Here is a 22,090-nt window from a genome sequence, read left to right as displayed (position 1 = left end):
CCCTCTGCACAGCCTATGCGGAGAGGCGTAAAGTGTTGATTCACCCRGGGAATGCGAGTTCCCATCTCGTTTCAGGAGAAAACTGAGCCAAGGAATTACAGGCAAGTGCTGAAAGCGTGGGACACCCAAGCATGACTACCAGCTCCTGCTCAGTTTTAAGGGGAATGCCTCATCCTTTATTTTTAGAAGGAAGAGTTGTCACYCTGTGGGATGGGTCATATGCTAAGTGGAAGCAGGTAACTTCCTTGCAGTGAAAAAAGCAAGACCTGAGCCACCCTTCTCTTACCAGTACCCTCTGCCAGCTAACTTAGACCCAGGATTTTGTGACTCCAATTTTCTAGGCACCTTATTCTACTCCCACATTGTCTGGGAGTTGTGAATTCCACTATGCAGCAAGAGGCTTAAAGGTAATAAACCTCTGTACTCACAAAAGCCAACGCCCACTGCAAAACTGGCCAAAAAGCAAATGTGGTATGTGCTCTGGGAATACAAATACTTAATCCTAAAAAGGCAAGCAGAATATTGGGAATTGTTAGGAAAGGACTAGAGAATGAGGCAAAAAACATCTGTAGAAAACACCGCTGCAGAAAACCCTGCCTTGCCTACCATCTTCAATGCTGTGTGCAGTTCTGGCCACCGCATCTGAAAACACATATTGCAGAACTACAGAAAGCACAGAGAGTGGCAACAGGGACACATAGAGGTGGGGAACCACTTCTGTACAATGGATTTGTCAGCCTGCAACACTGACAACTGACAGGAAACATGACAGCAGCCTATAAAAGCCTTTACTGCATAGAGAATGTCACTTGGGAACAGACTGGTTATTTCTCACAATACAGGAATTAGGGGAAGCCTAATGAGATTATCAGATGAATGATTGAAAGTAAAAACATAGGAAGCACTTTTTCATATATCACATAATTAAGTAGAGACTAACCACACACAGTATTGTGGAAGCCAAAAGTACAAATGGGTTCAAAGGGGGATTAGACAAATTAATGGGGAATGGATCTAACAAGGGCTATTAAAATGATGGTATGGATCCAACCTCTGCTTCAGGAAGTCCCAATCAGTAAATGAAACAGCACTTACAGCATTATAGAGGGTGCCTCCAGCTTGCTACAGAGACCTCATAAAATCAGTGAGAACGATTGCTATGGTAAAAAAATGTAGCTATTTGGGCAAGAGCAGGATAAAGCCAAGAATGATCCCTCCCCTGTGCCCTCTCGGTGCTGGGAAATCAGCTGTTCAGAGACTTCTCCAGCTACAGGGGTCTGAGAGAGGGCGAAAGGCAGCAGGCGGGATGCACTGTGAGCCAAGGAAGAGACAAAAAAGGGTTGGGAACTGCGACCCCACAGCACTTTCACAACCCCGCAACTGCTGTTTGGATTCCTCAACTCCACCTCTGCTGGGCAAAACATCACAGATGGAGGGCCGCGGAGCTCCCCCTGGACCAAGGAGCCCCAAAAGTAGTGGCGATGGGGCTGCTGGGCCCTGCTGCTCCTGGGAGGCCAGGTTGTTTCCTGGCCTGGCATCACACTGCCATTTATATGTACCAAGTGCTTCCCTGGAGATAGCGTGGAGGTCTCCTACATGATGCTACACTGTGTCTTGAAGAAACACCTCAGACTAAAGCCCAGTAATATTTAAATCTTTTTTGGTATAAAACCAAGTGTGAATAAATGATTTAAGCAACTATGCTAGACCGATGGTACTTTCCAGAGAATTTAAACAAAACAGATGGACAGAGTATGAGCATGTTTTCGAAAGTTTAGAGGGAGTAAAGATTCATTTATTTGAACTAGAGAACCTATCATCACAGCTTCACTGACAGCATAGGATTCTGAAATGAGAAAAAGATGTATAAATACATTAAATGTGAGACAAACTGCTAAGAATTAGTGTTTTTAAATACCAGATTATTTAGACTGACTGGTTAGCTTGCTTCTCCTTGTCTCTCATAAGGAAGTGAAAAAGATTTATTGGTCACGGGTAGCACTGGGAGCAACACTCATATTTTGCAGAAAGCCAGAGCAAGCTCACTCACTGAACACTTCAATGAAAGAGAATCAACAACAGGATTCGGGATGCGCATTGACATACTCTAATCTTACACATAGTTAGCACTGGCTTTCCCCATTCACAAGGGATGGATTTCATTTCAGAAGCAAACAGCTAAAATTGCTTGGTCCTGCTTTGTAATCTTGTTAAATGACAGATAACTGAGACCTGTATTTTTATGGTAAGTAGAAACATGTGGGGAAAAAGGTTTGGGTTAGTGGAGGTCATCTTGTCCCTTATGGCTGATGTACCTATTCCTGCTTGGCTGATGTTGCTCCAGCAGCCGTGCCACCTCAGGCTGTAATTTCAGCAGTTCCAGCAAACTAAACAGTATTGGGCTGGCCTGTACTCAGATGGAAGATTGCTTGTGGAAAATTCAGGCATCACAGGAGGTATATTCTTCTCTCAAAATCAATTCCCCATGGAAAAGAAAAAGGACGTCTATGGACAATGAAAAATTGCCAGAATTTGCTTGTCCTAGACACTGAAATACATTATAATGAAATAATTCCTCCAAACAATTCATCAGTTCATAAAAGATGCACTTAATCAGAGACTGAGGAGTAAGCTGCAACCAGCAAAACTTAGTACATTCTCATGGACTGTGGCCTAGAGGTGACAAGAGCAGAAGCTCCTACTGTTCAGGCACTATATTTCTGAAAATTAGCCACAGTTCACATTGCTATTGGGATACCCCTGCTCGGGTGAGGGGCAGGAATAAGAGGTGCCCTCCTAGATCTTAGATGACCTAACATTGTAGTAGCAGATCCTTGACCTGATCAAAGCCACGAGCATGAATAATTTTTCTCCCTCTGGAAGCTGTCCTCCAGTTTCAGCAGCTCCCACCACATCAAATCTGAGTATCCAAAAAACTGTTCCTAGTGTATTTCACATAAAAAATACCAGGTCCTGTCCCCATTCCCTCATGCCCTCATGAGAGTGTGTTCTCAAACAAGACAAGCGATACTTTATTAGCATCAAGAAGAAACAGCAACTTGCTCAGCCTGCCAGCTTCTCTTCTCAGAGTAAAGGGAAGCTTTGCCTCGCGCAGTTTGTGGGACTACAGGGAATCACAGGTGCTCTGTATCCATGGATATCGCAGGCCTCGCTGCACTTGACAGCACAGCACAGGGACAGAGGTGTTGTCCATAGCACTGAGGTACAATCAATTATTATTGTGCATAAGCTTTGCACTCTCCTCCTGCAGTCTCTCCTGTCAGCAGTGCTACAGGCATCTTCAATTCTACTACGTTTCCAAGCAATGCCCTATGAATTACTCCTGGGACACACTGAGGTGGCTTAGGTCCTTTTCTTTCCTAGGGATCAATTTATCACACATGCTCTTAAGAAAAAAAAAAAAGGAAGAAAGAATCTGAGAATCATTTTAAAGAATTGCAAAATAAGTGGTTCTCAATGTCAGACGAATGCCAAGGCATGTGTATGACAATTTCTTTGATAAAGTGATGGCTTTCCAAATGTCACAACACTTGGGTTGTAATTACTAATAAGGACACAGCTTTGCAATAGGAAAAGACTTGCTAGAAGCTGCTTAAGTCCTGGCAGAATTTGTAGCAAGAACATCATCTCTACAGCAATAATTGGCTTTCACCTTTTCTTCCTTGTTTTGTCTTTTTGTTATTTAAAAATAAAAATGGAGCCAGCAAAGACCATTCGCTAAAAAGCAATACTCTTATGTCAAGGTCAGGTCCCTTCAGGAGAATAAAGTTTTCCTTTCTAAAAGAGATGAGCAAGAAGAATCATCAATGAAAAATAGCAGAATGTTGCAAAACCAAAGTGAATAATGAGGGTTTAAGTAGGAGCGGGGAGTCAATACCACTGTGGCTTTTTCCCCTTTTCCACTAAGCCCTGTTCATTTTACAGTGCAATCTTATCCCTTCATTCTACCTTCTCTTTCTTTGTCTGTTTTACCCACTTAGTCTTCCCTGACACATGAGCTGCAGGTATGACCGTATGAACAAATGCAATTGAGTTGCACTGATTTAACAAATTACCATCCATCACATGCACCTCCTAAACCGACGTTCTCCATTTTCTCAGTCCGCTTCAACTGGGAGGCAAAACATGCAAGCTCAAATGTCAGTTTAAGCTCATCTGGGTAACCAGAGATGTCCAAGAACATGCTTTATGTCAAAATTGGTCTAGGCTAATTTCAGTGGTGTAGCCAGTGAGTGGCATCTCGCATGGGCTACACACAAACTCATGCCTGGAGCCTCAGGAGCACTCTGGATACTAATGGCTCATTTCTTGCTTGTCTGGAGCATGCTATGCAATGAGGTGCTGCCACTGCACAAATAATTAGCAACAACAATTCAGTGTATTCTTCGTTGTTCCACCAGCTAGCTGATTGATACAGAAGAGGACGGTGTGACCTGAAATCGAAGGTGGGTCCTGACAAATAATAATAGCCAAAATATTTCCTATTTTAGCAAAATAATAATAAAAAATTGCTATTAGCAATGATAACAAAAAATAGTCTGTTTTAACATGCAAGAAATGTAAGCCTCAAATACCTCTGTGAAGATGTTGGTCACATATGCCTCATATCTGAAAAYGATGGAAACTATATAAAGATACAATCACTACAGCACTGGAGCAGAAATGACAGCTTAGTCATAATAGTCTGTCTCCAAGCCTGCCTACTATAGAGAAAGATGAAAATCCATTTACGTAGGCAGATAATGGCACAAGATTTCCTCTGGACCCCAGTGGTTGATCGACTGATGTTCTGTGCAAAAAGACTGACAACCTTTCTTATTTTTATTTTAGTAAAATAGTATAGCTAAACATTAACTTAGAATCATTTCATCTTCAGTTTGATCATGTTTGATTGGAATGTGTCTGCCTATAAAGATAAAAAAGAATTAGTTAAGCAATCATGACTTCTGTTCAAGCTCCTGTACTATGATTACTATTTTTGCATCTGACAATCTTCCCATAGTAGATCAGGCAATATGATGAATATCTTTTACAAGTTTGTTCTTTTGACTTCTTCCTGCTAGGACAGGACTGTGTGCATTTGAGGGGCTCCTTCCAGTCTCTCATGTTCTCTCTTTTGTAACCCAGCAGCATACACACCAGAACTCAAACTGCAGACAGAAAACCAGAGGCTACTGGTTACTTTGCGATGTGTTCCTGATAATGATTTTCTGTCAAACTAGGAGGGCCTTTCAAGTGGGTTCCAACAGGGCTTGTATTAGGMCCCATGCTATTCAATCTTTTCATAATTAGTTGGTGGATGAGCTAGAGGGTGCACTCACTAAAACCTGAAGCTGACACTGAGTGGAGTGAATCTGCAAGCACTTGGGAGAATTCTTGAAGGCAGAGAACTTTATTAGTTTTCTAATATGTGGAAGGTTATTAGAAGGAGAAAGCTGATCAGCTGTTGACTCCATTCATCTGGAGCAGGACATGAAGAAGCAAGATTGATTTGTAAGCATAGAACATTCAGGAGTGATAAGAGGGAATTTTCTAGCCCCAGGGGTATGAAAAGACTAGAACAGATTGTCCAGAAAAGTTGTGGAACTACCTTCATCTTCATTGAACAATTTTAAGAAACATTAGACAAACCCCTATGGTGGGTAGTCAGCACACATCTGACTTTCTCATGGCTGGTGAACGGAAATCCCTCCCGGGCCTACAGGCTATGATCCTTCAGTGCTCCTCTGCGCCACTTACCCTGCTGGCCAGCAGCATCTCTTTTAGCCAGGTTGCACCTAAGCCTGCCAACTGAGAGTGTCTGGCTTAGACATAAAACCTGTCCAGAAAAATTTAAAAAGTTGCAAAATCAGTTCTCCCTTTTATGTCCTGATCAAAGCCTAGGTTATGCGTTTCCCTTGCCACAACAGGCACCATTGTGTTGATAGACTCTGCCTCCCTGTCCTCCCCCATCGTCTCTCTCAAAACCTAAGATATGAAGAATAACATGATGGTGTGCAGGAGGAAATAGAGATTTCTGAAATCATCAAAAAAGCCAGCTAGTTTCATTTTTAAACATACCAGTTCTGAACTGTTCTGAACTATTCATACAGTATACTCTGATCATGAATTGGGACTAAAAACTATAGTACAGGAAATTTACTTTACTGCAAAATAAATTGGCCATGGACTCGCATTAAATTACTTCTTCTCTCCCTGGGGCACCTGGTGATGAGGCCCAATGCCAGGCTGCTGCTAGCAGGCTCAATACAGTGAGCTCTGAGTGAAGATGAATATTTTAGTTTTTTTAGTCTTCCTTTAAAGAAACAGATCAGTGAATACGAACCAAACAAAATAAATGCAAAAAATGCAAAGCAACAGGAGAGTTCTGTTTTTATAATTAATTGTTTTTTAAAAGGCTGACTAGTTGACACCCTTTATTAATCAGTTAAGGGCAGCCTGCAGTTGTAGTGCCTGAAAAGCAACTTTTGTATGATGTACTTTCTGAATTCCTGTGAATAATCTTTTCTCCAGAGGGCATTTTAAGAGCATTATTCATTAGTCCTTCTTCAGGGACAAGCACAGACTCCACGTTTTGACTTGGTCTGAAAGGAATTACTAGATGCTTGAGACATTCAGACAAACAAAAAAAGACCGTTTGCCTCTAAAGTGACTTTGCCATTTGGCAAAATGAAAGCTGAGGGCTTGTGAATCTTCCTGCTACYACTGCAAAATGAAAAGCAAACAAAAATGTACAAAATAAGATAAGTATCACTCTGCTATACCTTGGTTATGCCCTCAGGTTACACGATAAGAACAGAAACATGCGGCAGATAGCTGTTGTCCRTTATGAAGTGCTGTTCCTACAGTACTGTTGTTTACCTTTTGACAGAAACTGTCTTTTCATTTAGTTTATGTAATTCTTCTAACAGAGCTTATTGAAGTATTTCTGCAGCGACCCTAGATATTTTAATCCAGCTATTATGAGTAACTATGGAGCTAAGCAAGGAAAAATATCAGTATCTGTACAACTGAAAAGAAAAGCAGGGACACTGAAAAGTTGATTATAGCCAGTTTTCACAGAAAACTTCAGACTTTGTCTCCATAAAACAACTGTACTGGCACTTGAGATACTTGTTACATCTCAGTGAATAATCTGTGTTGCCTCTTGGCTGTTTACAACTTACTGGCTTGTGAGTTTATAGTTGGAAATCCATTAAGCAAAGCAAATGAGTCCTGGGCACAAAGCACATGACTCCTGGGAGGCCAAGACGCCACCAGCTCTGACACATTGCAAGTGGTTTTCAGAGCTGTGTTGTTTTCAAGGTGTTCAGCTTTTTACTGTGTTTTTCTGCTGGAATGAAATCATGACAAGTATCATCCTGTCTGGGGGGACAGGGCAGTGGCAGGCCACATGCCAGCTCTGTGCTTCTGCTCCAAGCGGAGGGCAGGAGTCCTCCTTGCGTTTTTTGGAAAAACTTGGGTTTTTCACCTGTGTGTGGGAACCGGGAGCTTACTGTTACCAAGGAATGAGGGATCAAACCACCTGCCCTCCGCGTCTTCAGGAGCTGGGCAGGCAGTGGGCTCGGCTGTGATGGACTGCTTGGAGGCAGAGTTTGGAGGCTTGTGGCAGGGGCTAGGAAATGGGGACTTGTGCAGAGGGCGAGCAGAAGACAGCGGAGCTGTACTGTTTTCCTCTGGCTGAGCGTGAGACATGGTAACGCCAGAGCTGCCAAGTAATGAGCAGTTTTTCAATTGGGAAGGGAGGGCTACTCCAACTCACATCACTGCCTTTACCTTCTGTCACTCACACCCCTTAGCTCATCAGACGGCCTCTGTGATCCCTTTACAACTGGGACGTGGCAGTGTCTCCCATCGACACCATCACAGTGCCTACACTTCACTGGACTAATAAAAGAAGATGCTTGTTATCCCCTCCCACAACATGCCCCCATCCAGCCATCTAGGCCAGGCTGATTGCTTCTGCAGGCACAGGAATGCCATAGCAGTGCCTACACCGTAGTGCTCACACACCCCATACACAAACACACACATGCACACACATGATGATAGCCTGCTGCTTCCAGCACTCCCGTGTGTGCTCTTTCTTTTGTCAGTTCTACTTTTTCCCCCCAAACAGAGCTAAGAACTTAGTAAATACCCACGGGTCTTATGCATTAGAAAATTAGGTCTCCACAGGTGCCAGCAGAACATTGTGTCTTGGCATCCAAACAGCTTCATTTCCAGTCAGTAGATAAACTGAATTTCATCTTGAAGCTAAAGCACTCTCCATCCACACTTCCCCTGGATCTGTCTCCCCTTATGGCCGCAGAAAACAGCACAGAACCACTCGAAATGGTGTTAGAGAAACCTACTGTGGACACTTCAGAAATCCTCTGACAGTATTATGAGGAAGATAGCAGAGGAGGGGGGAGAGGAGAGCAAAGAGGAAGAGCTTTCRGAGACTGCTTGGCAGCAAAGTCAATGCTTGAAATATCTGTGGGGAGTTTGAAAGCGTTTCCTAACATCAAAAATGCAAAGAAGAAAAAGAAATTTTGATCAATGGCTTATTGCCCTTGATCTAAGCAAAAGAATCCGAGCCAGTCAGAAATAACAGAAATCTGTTTTATTGTAAAGCTGAAGTTTTCTATGTTTTGACAGCTGGGGCTCATGCTTTTGGCTAGGTTATTTGCCAGCCTTAAAATATTCATGATGATGATGATAATGAGTTGCCAGATTTTTGTCCTTTCAAATTAAACTCTAACGATGAAGGAGAAGATGCTGGAGAGATTTTAAGCACGAGTCCTCTGCCCTAAAACAGAAATTTGTGGCCTGAACTCACATGACCAGAAAAAGAGGTTTCTACTCCCTGGCCAAGTTTCTGGTGAATCACTTGCTGGTCACAGAGCCAAGATTCGCCTTCTGGAGCATGGGAAGCAGTGGATCATTTGTGCAGAACACAACCCTCCCTCTTTTGTTGAAAGGAAATGGATTAACAGTATGTATTCTGCACAGAATTCTTTAGAGAACTGGACTGAAATATTTCAAATTAAAGAATTTTTACTTTAGAACAAACTGGAACACAAATTGAACAGAAAAGTCAAATCTCACTCTGAAAATGATTTGTGAAATGTTGGCGTTGGTGGCTCCAGGATCAACTCGGACATCCTACAGAGCATCTGAACAAATTGTCTTCACAGAATTTATTCTTTACCTTTTGGATGCAAATCTTTATATTATTATCTCAATGTTACTTCCTCTTAATGCTATCTGCATTTTGATAGTTATTCTAAGAATTCAAACCAGGCTCTTTTGCTTTTGTGCACTTTGTTTATTTTTATTTCTTGCTCTGCTTTCATTTAGTCAGTCAGTTGTTATYGTTCCATTTCATACCCATACAACTTAGGAGGCTGTCTTAGGTGAACTGGTTGTAATATGAAAAATAGTAAATCATTTCATATATATTAGGAAAATGGAATTCCTCTCCCAAAACTTCAGGGTTAGTCATACTGACTTTGCATCTGAAAAATCTACTTCCATCAACTCTGTCCTTAGCTTCCTTTCTTTGTCCCCGGGTGACCAGTATTTTTGACATGTCATTTCATATCTACCAAGTCCTTACAAGTGCTCAGCACTTCACTTTTGAGACTGATCTTCCATTTTCTGGATGAGGAATTCAATTTCTTTAGCAGATATGAAGTGATAACAAACCCATTTCACTCAGGGACAAGTTAGTACGAGAAAAAGTTGCAATACAAAGGTTAAAACTTAGTAAATGAAAATCGAAGGTGCACTATCTTGTAGAATAAGGTTCTTTAGGAAGTTGCCAACTGATAGCTTAAACAGAGAGTTTTAATATAAAATCAAGCCAAAAAGCATCTTGTAGTTTACAGAGCTAAATTTTCAAAGGGACTTTGACCTAGTCTCCAACCCTATGTAAAGCCAGGCTGGGCTGCTGAGCAGGCAAGGTCTACCGTGAGGGACATTGCCTGGAGGGACCAGGCACTGGGCTGCAAAACAGAGGAAGGCAAAGAAAGGCACTGGCAGAAAAGGGGAGTGGTGGAGAAGGAGGTCCGCCTGGTCATGTCTATAGCWGTACATAAAAAAAAAGCCAGGATTTAGGATCAAACACTGGTCTGCATCCATTATTCATTGTAGTTTTGGCCCATGTCAGCTAGCGCTCTCCCAGGACAATGCACGGGCACAGTCTGGGCCACACAACGCACCATGACTGTTCCCATTAAGCAGTCTGGATGCATCACCCTCTTTTGGGTGGAGAAGAAAGCATAGACATGTGGATGCAAGTCATGCAGTGACATTTGTTTGCAGGGCCAGAGAACAGGCTTTGGCTTATTCTATTTTGTAACGTAGTCCTTACACCAGGATCGTGCCAGACATACTATATCATTGGAGGAATGCAGCTATTTTGAGCAGAATGACCAATATTTGGGAAAGTGAGTGATACTGGTGAGAACAAAGAACAGAGAGATGTTTACTGATTCAGTCCTCACATGCAAAACTGTTGGTGCATGTTCAAAGTCCTTTTCTGAAGATGTGACTCTTGTTATCTTAACATCAGTAAAAAGTATCACAATATATTTTCCCATTTGTTGCACGCTGTTTGTCCAGCTCCTCTACAAATTCCAGGAACACAGTTACCAATTTTAAAGCTGCAAATAGATTTTTTTTTCTCAGTACACTTACAAAAAACATTTAATTTTATGTTGCTGATTTGCAAATCTTTCTATATGATCTGCTATGTACAACAGAAAAGAGCTGGTGTACCTGAGTGATGAATTAGTAGGTTGCTCACTAGAACAAGCTCTTTTTTTCTCTCTTTAACAGAAATTGTGCCATATATTTTGGAGGAGTTTAATCAAAATTCTCATCAAAAGCCAAATGAGTGGATTTTAGAGAAACTTTAATTACAGTGGTCAAACCACCCAGTGTGATTTGCTTGATTTGATTAACGTAATGAGGAGCACATTTAATGAGAAATGCATTAATTCATTCAAACAAGTGGTTTTATCAGAGGTATTAAGCACCACACCAGATTATGTATAGCAGAAACTATGATAGAAAAAATTGACCTAGGTCAAAATAGTAGTCACACCATAATTACATGCTCTCAGCTGTAATCTACCAGTTGAACTTGAGCAGTGCTCATCATGACTGAAAAGTAGGGTCCCCATTTAAAAAAGCCCCAATAACACAGGGTTTTGCTTCCATTCCACCGCTGGGATATCTATTCTGTTTTTTCAGATGTTCAGAAGATTCAGGGACAGGGATTGTATTCTCTGAGTTTCAGATGATTACACATGGAGATATTATTAGCAAATGATGAAGCTATAGCTCAGAGAACCCCTGAAACCATCCCCACCCTTAAAGGAAACAATGATGTTCCCTATTTGCTCTCTGTTCTAACTCCCTCCTGTCCCTGTGACATTCTAGGGACACTCCTGAACATAACCTTGGGGAGTGACTTATGGGGGCGTTATTATTTTCCTTCTGAGAAAAGAAACTTCCTTGTTGGAAAAGAAGACAAATTGGCTTAAAACAGGAAGTATTTGGGAAAACTTTACACCTTGTTCTGTTCAACCGCTTTCTTTAGCTAAATGTCAGCACCTCCATTCCAGCTTTCCCCTTTCATGTTCCCTTTCTGCAGGCTTTATATAGCACCCTTCACCTCAACCATGCCCACTGGGATGCTTTCTCTGCTGCCTCCTGCTATACCTCCTGGCAGCCACTAATGCCCACATCTCTCCTATGCTGCCCTTATCATGTTACTTCTTTGACTTCTGCCATGCTTTTTTGTTTTTATTCTATCCCCAGTCTGTTATTCCTGTAGTGTCTGCTCTACCTCTGCGTGAGCTGCCTTTCCTGCTGCTTTGGATTGAGTTAGTATAGCACTGCAACAGCTTTGATTTTCAAGTATTCGGCTGCCTGAGCACTTTTCAAGCACTGTTGCACAGTGGACTTAAGCACTATCCATTGCTCAGTCTCTCATCAACTACCACCAGCAGCTGGCAAGGGAGGACAGCTTTGAAACTATTCACTAACCAAGTAGGAGACTGGTCAAGGAGCTGAGAAGCTGAGCAAAAGCCCGGTTGCAGACAGGATCCTCCTGGGATAGGTGCACAGACAAGTGAAAACTGGTGCGGAGGCCAAATTTTGCCTCCTGTTGTCTCCAGATTAAATCAGTGGGAATTTGACAGTCAGAGCCTTTTATGAGGGTGAATGAAAATATGAATGTAGGTGCCAAGGTTTACCTGCCGGTTTAGAAGTTCTGATCAAGACCTTCACAAAATAAGTTAGAGAACTAGATATGGCAAAAAACAGACCTAAGGATTTACTTGCTATTTTAATAGAAGATGAGCAAGCAAACTATTTCTACTGAGCTGAAAACCACAACTTTTGGGATTATTTCTGCCACTTGTATGTAAACCACAATGAAACAAGAGTAAAAATTGGAATCAGAGTCCCTTCATTTTAGAGAAGTCTTGGAATGTGTCTATATCTGACTGCTGCACACCAAAAAAACCTTCTGATATATCATTGGCATCTAAGACATTTTCACAGAGGAAAGCATTAACAATGACTATCTCACCAATACACTCAATAGAGTTGTTCCCAAGGAATAAGTGATACCATCTTGGAACAAGCTCCCCATATAACACATACAGTCTCCCTACAACAGCTGCCCCTTGATGTCACATTTGGTATCCTTGAGTGGAATCTAGATAGGAAATCATAAAACATAAATTAGTAGAGGACCATATTTTAAAATACTTTTTCCCACCATCCCCTGGCCTGGCCTGCCAGCAGCCAAGCAGCCTTGCTAAACTTCATCTGAACTTCTTCATCTGAAGAAAACTTCCCAAAGACCAGTATGTCTGACTACATCAGAGTGATGCATGCAAAAATTGCAATTTATCTCCATAGCCCTCACAAGAAACATCTTCTATAAAAGGACCATGAAAACCAACGGATTCTCAGCCTGTTCATCACAGAATGCAAACTTCTTTCTATGTCCCATGCACCCTCACAGTGAACTCACACTGACAATCAGGATGCAGAAGAACGAGGTTATTAACAAGAAGATGTTTCACAAAACAGCCACTCTCCCACTGATCACTCAGCCCTTATCCTCAAGGAAATCCTACAAAATACCTCGAAAGACAAGGCTGGGGATTAAAATCCACAACATGACTGGATAACAAAAATCATTGATTTCAGCAAAGATGTTAGTTTTATGGCACATTACAATTTACCTCAAACCATAATTGCTAATCTCAGTTTTTCAGGAGATAATTACCTGTGTATTTCTTCCGTTTTGTGTTCAGTAGAGCTAAAGACCTTATTACCACTCCTCTTGTTAACATCCCCTCTGTTCCTTCCATCTCAAAGTACCTGACTGATTAATATAATGAAACTTAACTCAGATAAACAGCTTCCAATCTTTGCTTACCTGGCAGCTTGCTAGCTCTGTCCCTGCTTATGTTTTTTGCCCCTTGTCTGTTTTTTCCTAACAGCTGTACTAATAGCAGATACTGCCTCTCTCCACAGACCTTCCTTTTGAATGTGATAACAGTTCTCCATTTACCAAAGAAGCTGCTCAACTAGCCTCCACTTTGGAAATATCAAGTGTGGTTCCAGATACAGCTCCAGTTCTGACTCTCAGATTCTTTTTTGAATAGTTACATGGCTTTTAGTCTGGCACTATCCAAGATCTCAATGGCTTCAAAGAGATATTTGGCTTTGATTTGGATTATGCAAAGAATAGGAGCACAGCTTAAACTGGCCAAACATCAGTCACTACTTCTAATAGGAAAGGAAGCATCATTAACTCAGATCTTCCTAAAACGAAAGCAAAATATGACATGGGTAGATTCAGGAATCTATTGTTCAACACAGGGGACAGTTATGCACCACTCTATCCAATCAGAGATGACAATTTTAATTGTCACTCCTCTCTCCTAGTTTCAAGGTATCGTACTAGTCTTTGGCAATGCTCTTTGTGTTGCTGTAATATATTATTTGCTTCTCCTCATTATCCATGAAGCTCAAAAAATCATGACTTTCACTTCCCTGCATCCAAATTCAGTAACTTAAAGCTATAACAGCTTGGGAAAGCTTAACTAGGACCTTAAGAGGGAACTCAGTATAATTTTGCCTAGGAAATCTGTGTGTGTAATCCCACATGAATTGAAATATATGGATGTATAGAATAGCCTGCTGAGTTTTAGGAAGCATTAAATATGCCACTATACAAAGCCTGAAAGAAGAAGATGTTTCTGAGGTAACATGCATATCTACCACTGTCTGCCAAATACCATACACTTTCTTTGGCTTGCAGAGGTAGAAGGCATTGTACTGGTCACATACCATGAAGTGCTTGATATATACTTGGAATTCATTCTTTGAAAACAAATACTTAATTTTCAGATCCAGAGCAGAAGTTCTATACGCTTCTCATGTTTACTGAAAGACACTTGGAGAAATTTCAAGACAGGATTAAGGAAGAGATTTTAAAACTCACATTCCTCATCTTGTGAAATGAGGAGTTATCTCTGACCCTGACCACATGTGGTATGTACCAGTTTCCCTCAGCATACTCTAGAGATCTCCAGCCTTAACATTATTGTGTACAGAGTAAATGTTTACCCCATATGTGTCTGTCACCATGGAAAAGCTTGGGGAAGTTACGGAAAGGAATTTCTGCAAGTCCAAAGAAAAACCAAGCCCCCACATCTCTTCTTGCTATTCAGATACAAACTAGGGATTTGCTTCCAACAAGCAGTTTAATCAGTAGGGTCTGCTATGGAGTACAGAGACGGGTCTCAGCATTGATATATAGCAACTTAGCAAAGTGTAAACTTCTGTTAAAAGCAAAATATTTACTATGGATCAAGTGTTTTAGGCTGAGTGCTTAAAGCAGCCCACCATGCTGGCTTTCCTTAGCAAGGTGTGTAAGGGATGGGCACTGAAGTACTGGTCCCAGTGCTGACCCCTAAAAGCTTGAACCTGCAATGTACTGATCATGTATTGCAAGGAGTCATATTTAATCCACTTCTCCCTATTTCACTGAACCATTGCAATGAAATTTTCTGAAAGAAATCAAGATGTTTACAGAGCAGTTAAACAGCTCCTGCCATTTACACGTCAGTGTTTTATTATGCTTCTATCCCCAGCCCTAAGGCTTGTACCCCATATAACTTCTTCCATGTAATTAGGCAGATAGCTTCTGACTTGACCATCTGGTTTTGACGCCTCAGACCCCTCTATAATGTCTTTCCGCCCTATTGTGAATTTGTAAGATCCAGACACCAATCACTGGGAGTGCCAGAACGCAGAAATTTAACAGATTAGGAGCTACCCTCACTTCTCATCTGCAAGTGGATAACGCTAAAGCAGAACCAATGAACAGATGCAGGGGAGAAAAAAAGATGAAGTGTGAAAATAGTCTGAGTTATGGATGCCCAGCTGGTATATGATGAAAAGCAGCTTCTGCCCCTCACAGAGGGCCTGGCAGGCAACAGCATCTCTTGTTGATTTGTTCAACTTTTCCAAAATCTAACGTAGGCGGGAACGTTACATTCAGTAGAGGATCCTTGCCTTTTTATCTTCCTCCGCGACAGCGAGTTAGGGATAACGGCAGTCCGTAACTCTGAGGGGCAGACAAGATGTTAAACCTCAAGCGTGGCTGGTTGACCTGGCGAAGCATCACACCCCTTCCCACACACAGGAGAGGCATCAGCCCCAAAAGACGCGGGCTGCAGCGAGGAGGCGGCAAGCGCAGGAGGGGACAAACCGGCGGTTACTGGGGCCCTGCTTCCCTCCCCAGAGGCCGCCCGGCCGCCCCCGAGGAGCACCGTACCTTTTCATTCTTCCTCTCCTCCGCCTTGGCGCCGGGGGCCGCCAGCCCGCCGAGGGGCCCGCCGCCGGCCTCGCCATTGAGGTGGGCGGCGCTGACGTTGGGAGGGGTGATGGCGGCGGCGGCGGAGGTGAGGGGGATGACGGGCCGGGCCCCTGGCAGCCCCGGGGCCGGCGGCTGGTGGCCGTGCTGGGGGGAGACGGCGGGGTGAGGCCGGACTGCCGCGGCTGGCAGGCGGGAGGGCGAGCTTGGCGTGCGCAGAGGCGAGACCGTGGCCGTCGGCCGCTCCGGGGCCTGCGCTGGCGGGTGAGCTGCRGAGGGAAAACAGGAAGGAACACGTTAAGCCCTGGTGCCCACTTTGTGTTAGGACTGTAGATCTGTGACAGCAACTCCTACTACAGTTACCCCAAAACAGCCGTTTAATGCACTGGCCTGGCCTGAAGGTCCAGAGCTGGCTCGGGGCAGGAACCTGCCCTTATAGCAGCGGCAGGAAGCCATCCACGCTCAGAAATGGATAACAAACATACTGTACTTTAAAACGCTTTCTTACTTTATTCCAACTGAGCCGTGTTTTCAGAACCTCTGAGACCCCCTTATAATGTTGCTGTTGGCTTCCTGCTAATTTTTTGGAGCAATGCAGCAGTGAACCCAAAGGGTTAGCTTACGTGATCCAAACTGACCTTGTAGAATGCAATTACAAAGAAAGCTCCCTTATTTCAGTCTTAACAAAAATGATCAGCAGCAAATCACTGTGTTGTGCAAGATAAATTAAGCATRAATTCACTAGAGTATTTCTGAGATCAGCCTTGTCTCTCCCAGTAAGGTCCCTAAAGGACTATGCTGAGCCTTTTAGCCTTCCTTCCCCAGATGAGCAAACCCTGCTCTTAACCACTAGGAACCAGGAATTAGCGCTCATCTGTTTAACAGTAACCAAAATGTACTGCTGAGGTCTGTTCTCCAGGGATTCAGAAGCATCTTGCATGCCTTTTGTCAAAAAGTACGACTGAGCTCCAGGTCCATTTCTACAATGTTGTTTTCTTTGACCTCCAAGTTAGTTGATTGCTTAGGCATAACCTACATACAATTCTATTTCAAGTATCCATAGACCAGAACCTGAGGCTACATTCACTCACTCACTCACACAATTCAATAGTAGGGCAAATAATTTCAAGGTTTCATAATCTGGTTTAGTTCTGCATCAGTGCAAAATTGGAACCTTTGAAGAATTTTCTGGGCACAACCTACTTACCCATTCCACAATAGCCCCTATTCTGGTGGTTGGGCATTCACCTGGGATATGGAAAACACAGGATCTGTCTATTCTCTGCAGAGAACAGCTCTGGATAGCTGCCTGTTCTCTTTGCCTTTCCTTCTCCTTCTCATTGCAACCTGAGCCAGGGCAGCTTCCTGGCTGAAGTCTGGTTGAACTACATCCATTCCTGAACAAAAAGTTTTGATTTCAAAAAATCAGCTTTCTTTTGGGCAAGAAGCATTTCATCGGAAAATTCTTGACCTGGTCTATCTGCGGTTTTCTTTCTTACAAACTTATCAGCAGGATACATTTTTATGCAGCACCAAAAGCAACTGCTCAAACTATAACTAAACAACAATGCTAGAACAACTCAAACCACAATTTTTCTATTTCTRTGGCTAACAACAGCACCCATTACTAGAGATTAAAAAGATAAGGAGTGCCATTTACCATACTCAGTATACCAGTTGAGCACTCTTGGGGCCAGGAGGGAATTTCATCCTGTAGCCTTGTGACCTATAATGCCAAAGGATACTCAACCAGATGGGCCTGTGATAGTCAGACAAGCATCTCCATTGTTTACATGATCGTCTTCACAGTTACTCCCTGATTCTGCAACATCTCTTTTTATTAATGCTGCTCATAGCAAAGCAACCAAGCTATCATTAACCAGCCTTAAACTTGCAGTGATTTTAGCCTGTAGGATGTGGACGGGCCTAAAAATTGTTACTACGGATCCTTCAAGGCTGTCATTATTATTATTTACCATTTTTCCCTCCCCAGATTACCAAGAACATATATTGGAAAGTGTAATTCATTTCCAGAGAGCTAGACAGGGCACCACTGGTTATCCTGATGTGATTCCCTCCTTCTGATTTTTCCTGTTTTGAACCTGTGTAATGAACCACCCCTCCTGCCAGAAATCTAATCTTCTGGGCTAGTTAAGCTTACAGGGTCAAGGTTTTAAACTGCTGGTTGTGGGGAGGAATGGCTTTCCTAAATCTAGAATAAAAGCACTACAATGGAATTTCACTGCATGTACCTGGATGCAGAAGACTGATTTGATAATCGTAGTAGGTAGGTACATTACTTCTTTCATATAGTCCTCTGTTTCCAGACATAAAGGAAACTGAAAGCACGAGAAACAGCAAAATAAATGGACTGAGAAAAATCAACTGTGAGCAGGGCTCTCACATTTTATTCTGTAAATTCATCAGCTTACTGTTCCAATGTATGTCTTTGCTCTGATATCTCTGGATCTGGACTGTGCTGCATCAAACATGCTATTAATTAGCAATGCTCACTGAAGGCTATTTTTGTTCTACACCACTCATATTTCATTTTGGGTGTACTCCTACACTAGTGGCCTTGTGCACAATTGATTTGTTACTCATGTATATTGCAAGCCAACAGAAACGTGATTGGAATATTGTGTCAGCTTGCTTCTCTTGTAAAGCTTTTCAAGAAGTGGGTCTGCATTGCTCTGTCTCACAGGACTAAAGAGACCTTTTCTGAAGGGCTGCTACCCACAGGTTACCAGTCAGGTCATCTATTATGGAGAGAAATACTGGTAATCCTTAAAGTTTTCCTTTATTTACCCCTTTTATTTAATTAAAAAAAAAAAGTCACGAACAATTCTGGAATGGCTTGGGAACTCCCCCACTTATGAGGCTTCAGAGCAGCTCTGTGGTCTGTGCCTTACCTGGCCTGCTGACTCCTTGGCAGATTAAGACATCAGAGTGCCCTGGAGGCACAGTCTTAAATCTAGGAAGCAGCTGGAGCCGTAACACAGCAGCACCATGGAGGGAAGGTCCGCGGCATTCCAGGTGCATGGGGTAAAAATAACCCTTCATCTCAGCCTCAGGGGAATATGTCCTTCCAGTGGCRAGGGGACAGGAGGTACCAGGAGCTGCCTAAATAGGTCCTGCGAGCCAAGGGCGGACTGGGCTGCCAGGGGCGGGTGCACGGGTGCTCCTGAGGCTCTGATGCCAGACATACAGCACAGGGGCAGACCTAGCACTGCTCTCCCACAGGCACTCCGCTACGCTTCATGCACCTGGTTCCGAGAGTGGACATTTCTGCCCTTGCTCTGTGTGAGCAGAAGGGCTTTTGGATGTGTGTAAGCCTGAGGGAAAGCAGCAGCCCTCTGAAGCAGACAAAAAGAGGATAACTAGACTATTCTCCAGTTTGACATGGATGTCAGGTAAAGACCTGCCACTGTGTGTTCAACAGAGGAGTCTGCACTGTTCAAGATTCAGATTCATGTGTATTTAATGACTTTTTTTCCTTTGACTTGGACTGGGAAGGAGGTGAGATTAGACGGTCATAATGGTTCCTTCTGGCTTCCAAAGGTATGAATCTATGACTTACATGGCAGTATAATTCTCTTTTGTATCTGCTCTGTTTTGTTTCTAAGACCTCAGTTTTCAACAGTCACAATCCTTAGTGATCTCTCTTTGTAAACACAATGGCTCGTGTTCCCATAAAATGTCAGAAACAAAATGTTTTAAATTTTGCTATAAAGTTCCACCACAGGATTTACTTTTACTTTATTCAACATGAGAGCTGTTTAACATCAGGGAAAGGGGCATAAATTGTGCTCTAGAAAATTGTGCTCTACATCAAAAGGAAACCTAGAAAGAACAGAGGCCCCCTGGTGCGGGAAGCTCTTATTCTCATTTCAAAAAGGTGGCGGTATTTTTCAGATCTCTTGCTTTATCACTAACACCAGGTCCTGTTCTGCCTAATAAATACCTTTCATCCCTGAAGCCCAATGAAATGCTTCTTAATTTTAAGTCGCATATTACTTGCTCTGTGATAAGAGCAGGTTTTTTTCTGTCAGCAAGCCAACTGGACTCGGAACTGTTAATCTCCTTAGTATGCAGGGTGCTTGCTTTCGCTCAGATAAGTTGTATAAATATTTGTAAACACTATAATCTATTTCAGCTGTAGCAACAGAACAATCTGATAAACACAACCTGGTTCCCAGAGATCAATAGAAGCCCATAAATATTACAAGCAAATAAAACATATTCTTTTCCACATTGACTGAGCTGTGACTAAAACAAGAGACTGGCAAAAGCAGCTACGGGGACTGGCAGATTCCAGAGGCTTGTGCTCCAGGGATGCAACATCAATCCTGCAACCGTGTGGCGAGAGGCATCAGCAGGCATTCATACATACCCATCTGCATGGCGCTGCGTGGCTGGCTGGCTGGTTGTTGAGCCGAATATCTCAAGCAGTTATTCAGCTGCGGAGAGGCTGCCTGGAGCTGGGGATGAGTCTGAGGCGCAGTGATAGGAACAACTGGTCTGACAGCCGTGGCGGTGTTCGTGTGACTTGCCCCTCCAGGGTGGATGGCTCCTGGGGTCCCTTTCGTTGCCTGAGCTCCCCCGGCTCCACTGTTGCGGGGCTGCCCAGCTCCCACAGGCACTCTGCGTGGATGAAGCAGTGCATGAGCGTCCTGGAGGGACCCTGTTACTCACCCACCGTAGTGATAAATGCCCTGAGTTACTCAAGGGCCTCAGCATAATGCTGACTCTGGTATTAAAACAAACTGAGCTATGTGTATTATTTTTTTCTTTACAGGACACAGTTATAAGTACACTTGAGGACATTTGCACCCTTTCATCTTGTGGGAAGAAGTGCAAGGCAAAAATGAAAAGATCTCTTCAACCACTTTTTTCTTAAGTTACATTTCTGTCTGAATAATTTCTAGTAAAATCCAAATCTGAATTCAGAGGAAATGATATCTCCCAAATGTCCTTTTGTGTGCCAAAGGCTATTTTACGGGCAGTAAAGGAGTAACAAATAAATCAGACTTAAAGATCTTTTCTTGAGACCAAATCTTCATACAACCCCAGGGTGGGAAAAAAAGATGGAGAGCACCAAACCTCTGTGTGTCTGTTGCAGGGGACCCAAAAGCAGCAAGCCTGGCAGGACTTGGCTGAGTGCTTACTCTAGTTATTTAACCAGCTCTAGGTTAGACTTGCTAAGGAAATGCAAAGGGGAAAGGAACTCAGCTGACCTTCCTGGAAAGGAAACTCCAACAATAAACAACCCCCCTTTCACTGCTGACTTGAACTGTATGCAGAGTTTTTCTCTCATCTGTGTGACAGAGGGAAGGAAAGAGGCTGCTTCTCCTATGCAATGAGTTCAGTATGGAGCTATTCCTGTGACGAGCAGGTCTCATTCCTCTTACCACTGAGTAAAAACTCTCTGACCAGGGAAACAGGGCAGTAATGCACAGGTTTGGCTGCTGCTCAGCAGCACTTTTGCTGAGTTTCTCACTCGGATTCCCAAGTGCTTTGGCCTTCCCAGTGGGAGATGCTGTGAAACAGAGGGAAAAACAAAATCTAAATGAAGGCTACCACTTAGTGGTCTTCTGCTCTCCCTGGCCATCCCATGTGCCAATGTCCTCTTCAAGAAGAGGACAGCAAAGAGGATATGATGCAGAATGAAATATGGTGGAGCAAATGGAAATGAGAGTAGGGCAGGAGGTGAACAAGAGAAGAGGGGATTACAGAAAGGACAAATGCACATATGCACAATCAGCATATGGGTCGTGGGAAGGGAGAACTTTGGAGGCTGAAACTGTTGTGTGAGAGCAGAGAAAGGAAAAGGAGTATGCTAAAGAATCTGGTCTGGTTCAGAAGACAAGAACTACTTCTGAGGAAAACAGTGCATGTGAAGGTACAAATTCTGACAGAGGCCAAAAGACAGGCTAGAAGATATGATCCAAAAGTGCAGAAGATAGCTCTCCCTTGGAAAAAAAAAATCACAGAAGGAGGAAAAATAACACAGTAGTGTCATCAAATCTTTGACTCTTCTCATCGTGCATCATTTGCCTGGTTTATATTTTGTTAAATGAGTCTAATTTCTTTTTTTACTTCATACTTTTTGAAGCTGGAGCTGGCTTGGGTTTGTCAGAAAAGCACACCTAATAATCCACTGAGAGCTGCGTT

General features: G+C 42.9%; 1 protein-coding gene across 1 annotated transcript in view; it reads right to left on the bottom strand.

Annotated features, from left to right (window-relative positions):
- The window catches only part of SH3RF3 (SH3 domain containing ring finger 3), a 109,406-nt gene that overhangs the window by 17,922 nt on the left and 69,394 nt on the right, over positions 1-22,090 (bottom strand). Inside the window, exons 8-9 of the mRNA XM_026055355.1 lie at positions 20,313-20,560; positions 15,878-16,191 (exon numbers count right to left, since the gene is read on the bottom strand). Coding sequence (XP_025911140.1) covers positions 15,878-16,191; positions 20,313-20,560 — 562 coding nt within the window. The remainder of the gene's footprint in view (positions 1-15,877; positions 16,192-20,312; positions 20,561-22,090) is intronic.

Source organism: Apteryx rowi, unplaced genomic scaffold, assembly GCF_003343035.1.
Source record: "Apteryx rowi isolate R43461 unplaced genomic scaffold, aptRow1 scaffold_123, whole genome shotgun sequence".
NCBI lineage: Eukaryota > Metazoa > Chordata > Aves > Apterygiformes > Apterygidae > Apteryx > Apteryx rowi.
Note: the sequence above shows the minus strand (reverse complement) of the source record. Positions and strands in the feature narration are given on the sequence as shown.